The sequence below is a fragment of the Lampris incognitus genome, chromosome 13, assembly GCF_029633865.1.
Source record: "Lampris incognitus isolate fLamInc1 chromosome 13, fLamInc1.hap2, whole genome shotgun sequence".
NCBI lineage: Eukaryota > Metazoa > Chordata > Actinopteri > Lampriformes > Lampridae > Lampris > Lampris incognitus.
The window spans coordinates 25,819,028-25,834,325 of NC_079223.1; the positions used below are offsets into that span (position 1 = coordinate 25,819,028).

The 15,298-nt window shown below is 44.7% G+C and overlaps 1 protein-coding gene across 2 annotated transcripts in view; it reads right to left on the minus strand.

The window, feature by feature from the left end:
* Positions 1 to 15,298, minus strand: part of psda (pleckstrin and Sec7 domain containing a) — a 74,064-nt gene that overhangs the window by 4,741 nt on the left and 54,025 nt on the right. For both annotated transcript variants that reach the window (XM_056291712.1, XM_056291713.1), the window contains exons 8-11: positions 14,861 to 15,051; positions 14,455 to 14,525; positions 4,299 to 4,456; positions 2,427 to 2,571 (exon numbers count right to left, since the gene is read on the minus strand). In XM_056291712.1, the coding sequence (XP_056147687.1) occupies positions 2,427 to 2,571; positions 4,299 to 4,456; positions 14,455 to 14,525; positions 14,861 to 15,051 (565 nt within the window). The remainder of the gene's footprint in view (positions 1 to 2,426; positions 2,572 to 4,298; positions 4,457 to 14,454; positions 14,526 to 14,860; positions 15,052 to 15,298) is intronic.

The following is a 15,298-nucleotide window of genomic DNA, read 5'->3' on the forward strand; positions in this document are numbered from 1 at the left end:
GACGAAAGGAAACACAACGCTGCCTACAAAGACAAAGTGGAAAATTACTTTTAAGAAAGTGATAGAAGGAATGCCTGGCAAGTCTTACAAACTATAATGGGTTACAAACGAAAAAAACACAATGACTGTTGACAATGACCTCACCTTTGCAAATGATTTGAAATTTAGTTTTAAACATGTTCTATTGTAGGTTTGACACATGCGATTTTTCATCGCAACATACAAGCAGTACTGGACAGTATAGACAGTACACCAGCTGTCGATATACTGACTTCCGTCAAAGATGTCAAACAACACTTCAAACGTATCAACCTGAGGAAAGCAAGTGGACAAGACGGTGTCAGTAGTAAGGCACTAAGACTTTGCGCAGAACAGCTTGCATCACCATTCCAGCAACTGTTCCAGCCGTCACTGAACAGTGGGGTAAGTCCAGACTTATGGAAGAAGTCACTGGTCATCCCTGTACCCAATAACAACAGACCAAAAGAAAAGAACGACCTCCAACCCATAGCCCCTATGTCGGTCCCAGTAAAATGCTTGGAGAAAATCATTAAAAAACGCCTCCTCTCTGATGCCTCACCCCTGCTCTAGACCTATACCAATTTGCACATCGACCCTCCAGAGGTGTCGAGGGCGCATTATCAAAAAGACATGCATGTTAGGGTTAATACTCCTCTCTGTGCCCCAGACTGAGGTAATGGAAAGAAGAACTGGAGTTGGTCCCCGGGTGCTGCAGCTGCCCACTGCTCCTATGCAATAGGATGGGCTAAATACAGAGAAATTTCATTGTAACCTCTACAATGACAAAATAAAGTGGTTTTCTTTCTTTCTCTCCTTACTGGTCATGTTGAATAACATTTACAAACACTTAGAAGAAGCAAACATTCTTGTGAAAATTGTGTTTATTGATCTCAGTAGCCATTCAGCACCATACAACCTCACTACATGGTGAAGAAGCTGATGAATATGGGGGTCAACTTTCTGCTGACAAAGCAGATTAACAGTTTTCTTGTGAACCCCACACAACAAGTGAAGTTCAATTCTGCCTTATCCATGCACAGAAAGGTGAGCACGGGTGTTACGCAAGGCTGTGTAATGTCCCCAATCCTCTAAACATTGTACACCAATGCCTGACGAGCCCTGAACCCATTGCACACATTTTACAAGTATGTGGATGACACCACAATTTTGGGTTTCCTACACTCCAATCAGGCATCTCTTGATGCTTTTTTCCCTTTTTTTCTTTTATTCCACCCCCCTTTTTTTTCTCCCCAATTGTACCCGTCCAATTACCCCACTCTTCCAAGCCATCCCGGTCGCTGCTCCATCCTCTCTGCCAAGCTGGGGAGGGCTGCAGACTACCACATGCCTCCTCCGATATATGTGGAGTCGCCAGCCGCTTCTTTTCACCTGACAGTGAGGAGTTTCGCCAGGGGGACGTAGCGCGTGGGAGGATCACGCCGAACAGGCGCCCGACTGACCAGAGGAGGTGCTACTGCAGTGACCTGGACACATACCCACATCCGGCTTCCCACCCGCAGACACAGCCAACTGTGTCTATAGGGACGCCCGACCAAGCTGGAGGTAACACGGGGATTCGAACCAGCGATCCCTGTGTTGGTAGGCAATGGAATGGACCGCCATGCCACCCAGACGCTGACACTGTATCTAAACTTTATTACCTGCTCACCAGTCACAGCCCATGAGTTTCTAGTCTCCTTCTGCAGTAAGGTTGACTGGATCATAAACAAATTTAGTTCAACTGAAATGTTAACCCTTTCTAGCTAGCTGGTAATCCAGTGTCAATACTACAGCTGTGGGATTACTGTGTTAGCATAATCACTTCAGTCAATCAACCAGGATGTGTACAAGGTACTATAAGTGTCACTGACATTTTGTCTCTTTACCTGTGTTGGAGAAGGTAATGTGAACTGGAAGCCCTCTGACGCTAAACTAGGATTTAGGGTGACAGTAAGGAACTGGATTTTGAAATTAAGTCTTGATTTTGTCTGTGAATGTTCTCATTCATCCAGGTCATGGTTATCCAAAGGAGTTGAATCAAGTGCAACTGGACTTGGTATATATCCGTGAAGACGTTTTGCCTCTCATCCAAGAGGCTTCCTCAGTTCGTGCCTTTCTGACTAGACCAAGCTAGTCTGACTGGCTGGTAATGAGACTCAGAATTTATCCTCTGAGTCTAATCACCAGCCAGTCAGACTAGCTTGGTCTAGTCAGAAAGGCACGAACTGAGGAAGCCTCTTGGATGAGAGGCGAAACATCTTCATGGATATATACCAAGTCCAGTTGCACTTGATTCAACTGCTTTGGAAAAGTCTTGATTTTATAGACCAAGACCATATTGAAACCTGGTCATGGTGGGACTGGGTAATGGTGGGACCTGGTCATAGTGGGGAGGGCTCTCATACCTGGGACAGTTTGGTGCTGGAACCTGGTAGCAGGGGCCGGCTGAACCTCTTCTGGGAGCCAATAGCAGCAGGGAAGGGCGGGGCCGAGAACATGGCTGCCACCGTGTTGATGCGTGTGATCCAGGACTGCATCTGCTCTGCATTTCTGCAGGGATGAAGAACAAAAAGTTCTCTAAAGCACTTATCACCCATCGCGCCATCTTTTCTCTTAGGAATAAGTGAAAGTGGGGGGAAATGAGGAAAAAAATGGAAGCAAATATGAAAAAGTCAGGTGTAGTAACTTCCCAGTGTGTTTAAGATAAGCACAACCCGATTGGCTCACATTTTAACCTCATGGCTCTCTCTCCATCTCATATTTCATGTCTTATTAAGAAAACACTGCCCATAAATAGCCTTATCATATGAAAACAACTTCATCAACAGACATTAACTGTTTCCATCAAATTGTCAAGTGAAGCAAACCTTTCTAAAGTCATAAAAAATAAAATGTGAATTGGGGCATCCAGGTGGTGTGGTGGTCTATTCCATTGCCTACCAACACGGGGATCGCTGGTTCAAATCCCCATGTTACCTCCGGCTTGGTCGGGCATCCCTACAGACACAATTGGCCGTGTCTGCGGGTGGGAAGCCGGATGTCGGTATGTGTCCTGGTCGCTGTACTAGCGCCTCCTCTGGTTGGTCGGGGCGCCTGTTCAGGGGGGAGGGAGAACTGGGGGGAATAGTGTGATCCGCCCATGTGCTACTTCCCCCTGTCGAAACTTCTCACTGTCAGGTGAAAAGAAGCAGCTGGCGACTCCACATGTATCAGAGGAGGCATGTGGTAGTCTGCAGCCCTCGGCAGAAGGGGTGGAGCAGCGACCGGGACGCTCAGTAAATCAGGTAATTGGCCAAGTACAATTGGGGAGAAAAAGGAGGGAAAAAAATGAATTAGGTGCTTTTCCACAGATGTTTAAATGAATTAAACCCCGTATATAGTTTCACATGTTGTACATCACATGACTATAGTTTAACACCACCAGATAGATGGACCAGTTAAGCTCCAGAGACAGATGATCATGTCATTCGATTCTGTTCATGTTTTATTTTTTTTTCTGACAAATGTGTTTCCTTCATCAATTTAGCACATACTCTTTATCGACAAAAGCAAAAACGACCTCAAGCAGCATAAAAAAAAAATTTTTTTTGCAATATTTCACAATTTTTATCGAATTTTGTAGTTTCCATCCAGCTTTTCTAATGCAACCCTTCATAATGTGCATCAAAATACTTTGCTGGAAACATGGCTATTGACCTTAACAGAAAATTACCCTTAAGACAGAAAATTACCTAAACAAATGAAAATAACCTTCATAACATTTGACTGATCAACAGACATCTATATGTAGGAAAAAAGAGAGCTAGATGTGTGCTATCTGTACAAACTGCAGATCACCATTGGACAAAAGCACCATTACAACTGGGAGGAACACTGGTCATGACTCAAAACACTGCTGGTTTATGTCTGTGAATGTTCTCATTCATCCAGGTCATGGTTATCCAAAGGAATTGAATCGAGTGCAACTGGACTCGATTCACGGATATATACCAAGTCCAGTTGCACTCGATTCAATTCCTTTGGAAGACTGCTGGTTTAATTTCACCTACTTAAAATACAGTCAGTATTACCCGCACATTTCCCTTGTCTAACTTCAGCTGAGCACTGGGAATGATCTGTCTCTATAAAACAGCCAACAGAACATTCTGTCTGACCTCCATAGTTTAGATGACGAAAGAAAGAAAAAGAAAGAAAGACAAAAAGACAGACAAATGGACAGAGCAAGAGAGAAAGGGATGGATAAAGGGAGTGATATATGGATAGATAGAGTGTCTTACGGTGCCTGGAAGAGGAAGACCCTCCAGTCAGCGGTGCGGAGGTAGAAGACGTTTGGTCTCTTGCCGTAGTCTGCCGCCCTCATGGCCAGAGAGTGATGGATGGACACAGCATTCTTCAAATCTTCATCACTCAGCTGGCGGTCTGGATGGTATTCACCCTGCCCACACATCACAGCACAGTTTACTCATCCTGTCCACCAATCACAAGGGAGTTTACTCATCTTGCCCTCCAGTCACAAAGCAGCACACAGTAGAATCAATACTAATTCACTGAAAAGGTTTGAAAGGACCACAGCATCTTTCAAAAGGCATTTTACTGAGAAATCAAATAAATATGGTCTAACACGTTTGGGCTGGTCATGATTTTAAAAACAGCCTCAGTGATTCAAATGTGACAACTTGCAGAAGCAGGAGAGAAAGGCTATTCTGTAACAATGTCATCAAACAGAAAACATCTTTCAAGTTTTAAGTTTGTCATATATGAAATCTAATTTTACACTTATTCTCGTAATGAAATGACACAACACACAAGCAGAAAATAAAATGATTATAAGGGTACTTAGAGAAACCAAGCTGCAAAAACAGGGTACATGTGCAAAACAGTCAGTACAGACTTCTTGTTGCTACCACTGAACTCTTCTTAATGTTATGTGGAAAATTACATATCTGGCTTTCATAAAGGGCTAAAAAACATTTGATTTCTAATCCTCATTGTATTTGACCCAGATGTGATGATTTTCCTAAGGTGTAGAACCAATCTGGGACAGTCTGGGTTTGAAATAGCAGCTTTGTGGGTGCAGAGTTACTATCAAACAATCCAAAAGCTCCTCGGCTGTGAAGCTTCTTCTGAATGAAAAAATTATCCGTTTTCAATCCACTGGATTTTAGTTCTTCAAACATTCAAAGTGTAAGTGAATACATACTGAATTCAAACATGTTGTAGGATGTGTTTGTGGACCCATGGAGCAGCATGGACAATGACTAAAGGATAATTCTGTTTTTTTACAACCTGGGTCTTATTAAAGGCTCAAGCCTGAAGGGCTGAAACCCTATTATTTTTGTGCTGGTTTATAAGGGGTCCAAGCTGAGGAGGCTGGGGGCCACATGTTGCAAAGCAGCATGGCTCCCAGTACCAGCGGTGGTGGGAGCCCTATTGTAATCACTCATTTTGATTATAATAATCATTCAGATAAACAGGAAGTGTTGAATATCTCAGCAACAATCGGTCCTATAAAAATGAGTCTCGGCTCAGTAGTTTTTCACGTACCACTGAGGCTTTTTGATAAATTTGGCACAAATCGGCCACTAGACGGCGCTTTCCCAACTACTACTACTACTTTCAGCTGCTCCCATTAGGGGTTGCCACAGCGGATCATCCGTTTCCATTTCTTCCTGTCTTCTGTGTCTTCCTCTGTCACACCAGCCACCTGAATGTCTTCCCTCACCACATCCATAAACCTCCTCTTTGGCCTTCCTCTTTTCCTCTTTCCTGGCAGCTCCATATTCAGCATCCTTCTACCCATATACTCAGCATCTCTCCTCCACACATGCCCAAGCCATCTCAATCTTGTCTCTCTTGCTTTGTCTCCAAACCGTCCAATCTGAGCGGTCCCTCTAACATAATCATTCCTAATCCTGTCCTTCTTTGTTACTCCCAGTGAAAATCTTAGCATCTTCAACTCTGCCACCTCCACCTCCGCCAACTGTCTTTTCGTCAGTGCCACTGTCTCCAAACTAGACAGCGCTTTCCCCAAAATCGCAAAACATGTGAAACTGACTTTTTCGGACTCCTAGGCTGTAAGTTCGATCTGCGCAAAATTTTATAACCAGAATCTACAGACCCTTGTGATTAAACGTTATTAAAAGAATTTGAGAATCCAAAAAACACGAGTTATACAGGAGCAACTTCCTCTGGGTTGCAGTCAAAACATGAAGCGTTGCATATCTCGGCAGCAATCAGTCCTAGTTACACAAACTCGGTTCAGTAGTTTCCCATGTGCCACTTATGAACATGCAAAATTTGGCACCAATCGGCCACTAAGTAGCGCCTTTTCACAAAATTGCTAAACATGCAAAACCTTCTTTTTCAAATCTGTCTTACGTTGTAAGTACAACCTGTATAACACTAACCCTTTTTTTTTACAATAACAGCTTCATCTTCAAACATCTGACAGTTCACAAAAGCTATTGTCCTTATTCCTGAAACCCATACTACTGTGTGACACTGCTGCACTTTAACCCTATACTTGTACTAACACCAATGATATGACACTCATACTGCAGCTGTTTAACATCACTCCTCAAGAACTTTAAACCCCCCAATTTAAGCCACTCTGTGGCTAATGTCGATTTGCAGCTTGCAAATCAATCAGGCCCATGGGCCTGCAGGTCTGACTTGCATGTACTCTGGGGCACCAGGTGGGACTTGCGCAGGGGCTTGGACCCTATTAAGACCCACCTGTGTGTCTAGTTATTATTATTAGGGGTGTCTTTATGCATGCTCAATAATCCAGGTAAGAAACTCAAAGAATGTTGAATCAGTTCATCTGGACACAATATTTACTGACAGATACATTTCATCACTCATCTAAGTGACCTCTTCAGTCTAAACTGACTGCAGGTATCCCCACCCTTATAAACAATACAGCTGCATAACGGCCGGAACCAACAACCAGCTTCATATGCAAATATGGGCGTGACTATTAACTTGAGTTTGAATGGCCATGTGTAGTATTCACAGAGGATTTGGGAATGTTTGCAATCACAGCATTGTAAGACGGCGACAGATGTACTCCAAGGGGCAGTTGCTACAAGCCATCCGGTCCTTGTATAACCAAAGTGAGAGCTGTGTCCGCATTCTCGGCACAAAGTCAAACACGTTTCCGGTGGGTGTCGGACTCCGCCAAGGTTGTCTCTTGTCTCCGCTTCCGTTTGTGATATTCATGGACAGGATTTCAAGGCGCAGCCAAGGTGGAGTGTGTCCATTTCGGAAACCTCAAAATTTCATCTCTGCTCTTCGCAGATGATGTGGTTTTGTTGGCTTCATCAGAATTGTGGATTGCTCCCTCCGGGTTGGGGATGAGTTGTTGCCTCAGGTGAAGGAGTTCAAGTATCTCTGGGTCTTGTTCACGAGTGAGGGTAGGATGGAGCGGGAGATTGACAAGTATCTCAGGGTCTTGTTTACGAGTGAGGGTAAGATGGAGTGGGAGATTGACAGGCGGATTGGTGCAGCATCAGCAGTAATGCGGACGTTGTACCGTGCCATTGTGGTGAAGAAGGAGCTAAGCCGGAAGGCAAAGCTCTCAGTTTATCAGTCAATCTTCGTTCCAACCCTCACCTATGGTCATGAGCTTTGGGTAGTGACCAAAAGGGTGAGATTGCGGATACAAGCGGCTGAAATTAGTTTCCTCTGTAGGGTGTCTGGGCTCAGCTTTAGAGATAGGGTGAGGAGCTCGGACATCCGGAGGGAGCTCAGAGTAGAGCCGCTGCTCCTTCGCGTCGAAAGGAGCCAGTTGAGGTGGTTCAGGCATCTGATTAGGATGCCTCCTGGGCTCCTTCCTTTGGAGGTTTACCAGGCATGGCCAACCATCCTCCAAAGTGAATATTCCATTGAGTCTCCAAAGCTGAAAGGCTCCATCAGAAACAGAGGGGACCAAAGACTGATTTTATGTAATAGGGGTACCAATAGACGATGGTGAGGATTAAAGATGGCAGTGCGAACTTACATTTTCGGCAGCCTCACCCAGTACCGTCCGTGCAGTGTCTTTGTCCACATCTGTGTCTTAAGTTTGTGTCTTCCGTTTTCAGGCTGGGAGAGCTGGTAATAGATCAGCTGGGGGAGCCTGGTCTGCTGTATCCTGTGGGCCGAGGGACCATGGCCCTGCCTGGAGCTGTGTCCGAGGAGGAAGCAATGAGGACGGTCTGATGGGATGCAGAGGTGGGGCAGGCTAAGCTAGCTGCTAGCCCATGCAGACCAGCAGTTATGATGGCACCGAGGGCCGTCTGGTGGCGGCCTTGCCTGGCGATGACTGTTTTTGGTGTCATTGTGTGGAGAGCGGGGAGGTGTGTCGGGGGTGTCTGGCTGGGAGAGCTGGCAGCGTTGGATCAGCTGGGACAGCTTGGTCTGTTGCGTCCGGTGGGCCTAGGGGCCACAGCCCTGCCTGGAGCTTCACCCAAGGGGGAAACACCGAGGGTGGTCTGACAGGACGTGGAAGCAGGGCAGGCTAAGCTAATTGCTAGCCCATGCAGACCAGCAGTTCCGACAGTCAACCTGGCATTTGCTCTCTTGTACAGTGACATTTTTTTTTTTATATGTTGGATATACACTCACTGGCCACTTTATTAGGCACACCTGTCCAACTGCTCGTTAATGCAAATTTCTAATCAGCCAATCACATGGCAGCAACTCAATGCATTTAGGCATGTAGACATGGTCAAGACGATCTGCTGCAGTTCAAACCGAGCATCAGAATGGGGAAGAAAGGTGATTTAAGTGACTTTGAACGTGGCATGGTCGTTGGTGCCAGACGGGCTGGTCTGAGTATTTCAGAAACTGCTGATCTACTGGGATTTTCATGCACAACCATCTCTAGGGTTTACAGAGAATGGTCCGAAAAAGAGAAAATATCCAGTGAGCGGCAGTTCTGTGGGCGAAAATGCCTTGTTGATGCCAGAGGTCAGAGGAGAATGGCCAGACCGGTTCGAGCTGATAGAAAGGCAACAGTAACTCAAATAACCACTCATTACAACCGAGGTATGCAGAAGAGCATCTCTGAACGCACAACACGTCGAACCTTGAGGCAGATGGGCTACAGCAGCAGAAGACCACACCGGGTGCCACTCCTGTCAGCTAAGAACAGGAAACTGAGGCTACAATTCGCACAGGCTCACCAAAATTGGACAATAGAAGATTGGAAAAATGTTGCCTGGTCTGATGAGTCTCAATTTCTGCTGCGACATTCGGATGGTAGGGTCAGAATTTGGCGTCAACAACATGAAAGCATGGATCCATCCTGCCTTGTATCAACGGTTCAGGCTGGTGGTGGTGGTGTAATGGTGTGGGGGATATTTTCTTGACACACTTTGGGCCCCTTAGTACCAATTGAGCATCGTGTCAACGCCACAGCCTACCTGAGTATTGTTGCTGACCATGTCCATCCTTTTATGACCACAGTGTTCCCATCTTCTGATGGCTACTTCCAGCAGGATAACGCGCCATGTCATAAAGCTCGAATCATCTCAGACTGGTTTCTTGAACATGACAATGAGTTCACTGTACTCAAATGGCCTCCACAGTCACCAGATCTCAATCCAATAGAGCACCTTTGGGATGTGGTGGACCGGGAGATTTGCATCATGGATGTGCAGCCGACAAATCTGCAGCAACTGCGTGATGCTATCATGTCAATATGGACCAAACTCTCTGAGGAATGTTTCCAGTACCTTGTTGAATCTATGCCATGAAGGATTAAGGCAGTTCTGAAGGCAAAAGGGGGTCCAACCCGGTACTAGCAAGGTGTACCTAATAAAGTGGCCAGTGAGTGTATGTGTTTTGTAGTTTTTGTTTTGTAGTTTGGATATAGGTGCTCTTTTAGTTTGGATATGTGTTTTTGTCTTTGTGTTGCACTGCTGTGGGCTGAGGGAAACAATATTTCATTTAATTTCATGTGCACAGATGCATGGAATTAAATGACAAATAAATGTTCCTGATTCCTGAATAGGGAGCTCTTTAAAATTGAAAGCCTGTCTAAATTGTTTCCAAATCTTAATAGACTCACATATGACTAGACTATCAGGAAATTTTGGTATAGGGCGAGCCCAAGGGACTGCTGAGCAGAGAAGTGAGTGCAAAGATACATGAGAGTCAGATGACATCTCAAAGGCTAACCAACATGTCTTTATGCATGCTCAATAATCCAGACAAGAAAATCATAGAAAGTTGAATCAGTTCATCTGGACACAACGTTTATTGAGAGAGAAACGTTTCATCACTCATCTATGTGACCTCTTCAGTCTCAACTGGCTACAAGTATCTCCACTCTTTTAAACAATACAGTGGCATAACGACCGGAAACAACGATCGGTTTTTAGGTGGCATGTGGTGGCCCAGCGGTGAGCACTGTTGCAGAAGGTTGCATATTCAAGTCACGTCAGGATCCCCACCTTGCCGTGGTGGAGAAGCTTGCATGTGCCAATGATCTCAAGAGCTATGCCATCTGAAGCTTGGCTCTTGATAGGGTCACATAGGTCAAGGGAGAGGTTCCAGATGAAAAGCGATCCAACAAAGACCTCAACGGGGGAACTGGAGGAAACAGGGTGGTCCCCAATCGTCTTGGTTCTCCATGCCATTGGACTTGGGCCACCCCCTACCAAGGACTGTGGGATGGCTACAGGCGCATCAGCCACTCCACAGAAAAAGCTGTCACGCTGAGGCATTATGCGGCTCCAGGATTGGCCTCTACACCCACCTTAAGATCCAGAAGGACGACGGTCATACTTGACTCTGAGTGACTGCCAATGATGATGAGCACTGTTGGCTCACAGCAAGAAGGTCCTGGCTTCAAACCCAAGGCCGTCCTAGGTCTTTTCTGTGTGGAGTTTGTATGTTCCCCCCGTGTCTGCGTGGGTTTCTTCCAGGTGCTCCAGTTTCCTCTCACCATCAAAAAGACATGCAGGTTAGGTTTAATACTCCTGCCTGTACCCTTGACCAAGGCAATGGAAAGAAGAACTGGAGTTGGTCCCCGGGTGCTGCAGCTGCCCACTGCTCCTATACAATAGGATGGGTTAAATGCAGAACAGAAATTTCATTGTAACCATTGTAACAACTGTACAATGACAAAAATAAAGTGGCTTTCTTTCTTTCATATGCAAATTGCCATGAGTGTTAACTAGAGTTTCAATGGCAATGTGTACTATTCACAGAGGATTTGGGAATGACTGCAATCACAGCATTGTGATTGGTGATGGTGGACATTTGATTGTTGATGTTTACTATAAACCAACACCCACTGATCAGTACCTAAGGTTTGACTTTCATCCTCCATTGGAGCACAAACTAGGAGTCATCAGGACGCTGTGCCACTGAGCTGACAATGTCCCCACTGACACAGTGGCCAGGGAAGGGGAGAAACCCATCATTAAACAGACCCTGGTTAAGTGTGGTTATCCTAACTGAGCATATGTCAACACCAGGAAGACGCCCAAACAATTGGATAACAGCTGCCTAAGCCTAAACCAGTGGTGATTCCATATGTGGCAGGAGTCTCAGAGAAAAGGTGAGACGTGTATTTTCCAAACATCGCGTCACAGTTGCTTTCAAACCCCAAAACACACTGCACCAGAAATTGGTCCACATCAAGGATTGGGGTCCCCCGGCACAAACACAGCAATATAGTATACACTGTTAAGTTTCAGGTTGATTGCTGTGAATTGTACATCAGAAGAGCTAACACATCAGGCCAGGACTCTGCAGTTTATACCCATCTACAGGCCAGTGGCCACTCTTTCAAGGATGGGGATGTGCACATCCTTGATAGGGAGGAATGCTGGTTTGAACAGGGAGTTAAAGAGGCCTTCTATGTGAAGAGGAACATCCATCCCTGAACTGGGGGGGGGTGTAAGAGTACATCTGCCGCCATCTTACAATGCTGTGATTACAACCATTCCCCAATCCTCTGTGAATAGTACACATTGTCATTGAAATTCAAGTTAATGCTCACGGCAATTTGCATATGAAACCAATCGGTGTTTTCGGTCGTTATGCCACTGTATTGTTTATAAGAGTAGGGATACCTGCAGTAAGTTGAGACTGAAGAGGTGACTTAGATAAACGTTGTGTCCAGATGAACTGATTCAACTTTCTGTGGCTAACCAACATGGAATTTCGGTGCCTGCTAACTGAGACTTCCAAAAGGACAGTGCCCTTACATTACAGGACCAGTAATATTGATGAAAATTGGTAAAGCCATTCCACCAGCTTCACAGGGTTTCTGAAGGACCGCTTTGCGTATCTGAGGCATTTTTCCATCCCAAATGAATGATGAAATAAATTTATCTGGCGAAGAGAAGAATTTCTTTTTAATATAAATTGGTATAGATTGAAAGAGGTATAAAACTTTGGGTAAGATATTCACTTCAAATGCATTAATATGACCTGTGTGAGATAGAGGGAGCCCAGAACAGCATTCCAGATCAAGTTTAGTACGGCCTAGTAGAATTAGAAAGTTAGGTTTAAAAAGATTATTATATCTCCGTGTTACAACAATGCCAAGATATATAAATTTGTTAGGTGAAATCTTGAAGAGAATGGAGCTAAGTGGACATTTATCTGCCATGGAGTTATTTTGGATTAGTTCACTTTAATGTAAATTGAGTGTATATCCAGAAAATGTTTCAAAACTCCTTTCAATAATGTCAAGATTTTAGAGATGCAGATCAGGGGTCAGACACAAAAACCAACAAGTCATCAGCAAAAATTGATACCTTAAGTTCCTGGTCTCCATGAATACCACGGATGTTGTGGTTGCTACGCAGGGCTATGGCCAGAGTATCGATTGCTATCGCAAGGAGCAGGGGGCTTAAAAGGCACCCTTATCTAGTTCCTCTGCCTAACTGGAAAGAGGAATCGATTATATCATTTGTAAGTATTAAGGCCTTCGGGGGTGAGTACAATAATCTGACCCAGGATATAAAATTATCACCGAAACCAAATTTTCACTTAGCTTCACTTAGCTGAAATTCACTGCTTTACGTATAGATCGCATATATTGCACTAAAATGTCAAGATAAGCACCAGGGTTGATGTCTCTGACTTGGATGTGTCCAAGTACTTCAGTATTCAGTGAAAATAAGTTGTTTTAGTGTTAAGTTGACCTTTAAAGGACAGGTTTACGACTCCTGTTCAGTTGTCCCATAAGACACTGTTGTAAAGCGAGTCCAGCAGTGGTCCTGTGTCCAAAATCTATAAAATGAAGCCAGTAAGTAAAATGAGATCATAACCGATAGGAACAATGGGAAACACTACGACAATAAGACCTAGGTTGTAAAAAAATTAAATGATCCTTGAAATCATGGTGGAAACTAATTAGAAACAAGAATCAGACTGTAAAGCAGTCATACCAACATGTATCCTGGTTCTGCTGAATGACAGAAGCTAAGCAGGTGTGGACTTGGCTAGTACTCAGAAGAGAGACCTCCCAGGAAAACTGAGTTCCTGCTGGAAGTGGTGTTCGTGGGCCAATAGGGGACAGTCTTCCCTCTGGTCTTTAAAAAAAAAAATCCCAATGCTCCAGTGCAGTGACATGGACACTGTGCTGTAGGAGATCCGTCCTTTGGCTGAGATGTTAAACTGAGGTCCTGACTCACTGTGGTCATTAAAGATCCCATGGCACTTATTACAAAGAGTAGGGGGTCCCCTGATATCCCGGCAAAATTCCCAACCTGGCTCTCTCCATCTGGTCACCTGATCATCCTCCGTGTAATTCGATCAGTGATTCCTCCCTCTCCACCTACGGCTGATGGGTGAGTGTTCTGGTGCAAAATGGCTGCCATGCATAACCCAGGTGGGCGCTACACATTGGTGTTGGTTGAGGTGAGTTTCCCCCCCCTCCACTGTGAAGTGCTTTGGGTGTCTGGGTAAAGCTCTATATAAATGTAATCCATTACAATTATTATTATTAAAGACAAATAATGTGAAAGGTCATACGGTCTCAACACAGAGTTTTATTGGTCCACTCTCTTATCAGTCACATAGGAAGATGTATGATCTACATTAAATTTCATCAAAACCACAAATATTCACATCTTCTGTGGGCAGGAGTGAGCTTTTCATTTGCTTTTTTATCAGTCTGTCATGGTGTTGCCGTATGACTCAGACTGTCCAATCAGGGAGCTGTTCCTGTACCTGCTGGGGCGAAGTTTCAACACAGCACCTAAAATTAGGAAGTTTAGAGTGGCTATCTGTCTTCAACAATGTACCACGGAGACCCATGTGCACACAGGTTGTTTTTCCAACACAAGACCATCTGGTTTTACTGATTAACTCACCATCAATAACCAGAAAGCAGAGGACTAACCAGTGAAACCAGCTGGCTTGGTGTTGGGGTGGACAGAAAAGCTCCACAGCACATGGTTGAGGGGCACCGGTTTAGAGCTTTACCTTCTGTAAGTAGAGCACCAGACCCTTCAGCATGGCATAGAATGACTTCCACCCCCTCTTCCCACGTGGAGCTAAGGAAAAACAAGGCATGGTGAGAAATAAACGTCAGAGTGGCGTCTAGAGAGACTCTGACATTAGTTTCACTGAATAAACACGGATTCAAATCTGATCTATGTTATGCCTGAGAGGAATTTCCTTTAAATCAATTTGTGGGGAAAAAACATGTTGGACATTACAGGTCAACGCTGTGATGTACAACATGCAACGTAACATGAACTTCTCACAGATTAGACCTAATTGCCTTCTTTATACGGTGTGACTAGATGATGATGGATGACCATTTATACCTTTATTATTATTATTGTTATTATTATCATTGAATTCAAACATGTATGAAATGTCATACTTCTCTTTCCGTCCAAGTCAGCATGGACTTTGCGAACCAGGAAGCCGTTCTTGTAGAGGACAGCATCAGACTGCTGGGCCACACCCACCAGAGGGTTTCCTCCGCTCCCCATTCGCTTCATGGTGTGAGAGGCAGAGTCCGTGCGAACGTCTGCCAACTCTGACATGGACTTCCTGAGTTCCTCCTCATCACTGCATGTTTGAGGACATGAGAAAATAATTAGCTTCATCTAGCTGAAAATGGCTGCTGCACATGAACACAACACAAGGTTTCTTCTGGAGTCACAGAAAAGCAGCAACACATTAAAGTGCAGTCTTGAGCTGCACATTTTTATAACTGAAATCTGGATCAGAATCAGCAATGGGTCCAAAAGACACCATGGGTGAAGCCAAAACTAAAACCAGGCAATAATAATCACGTTGTCTCAGAGTCATCTCA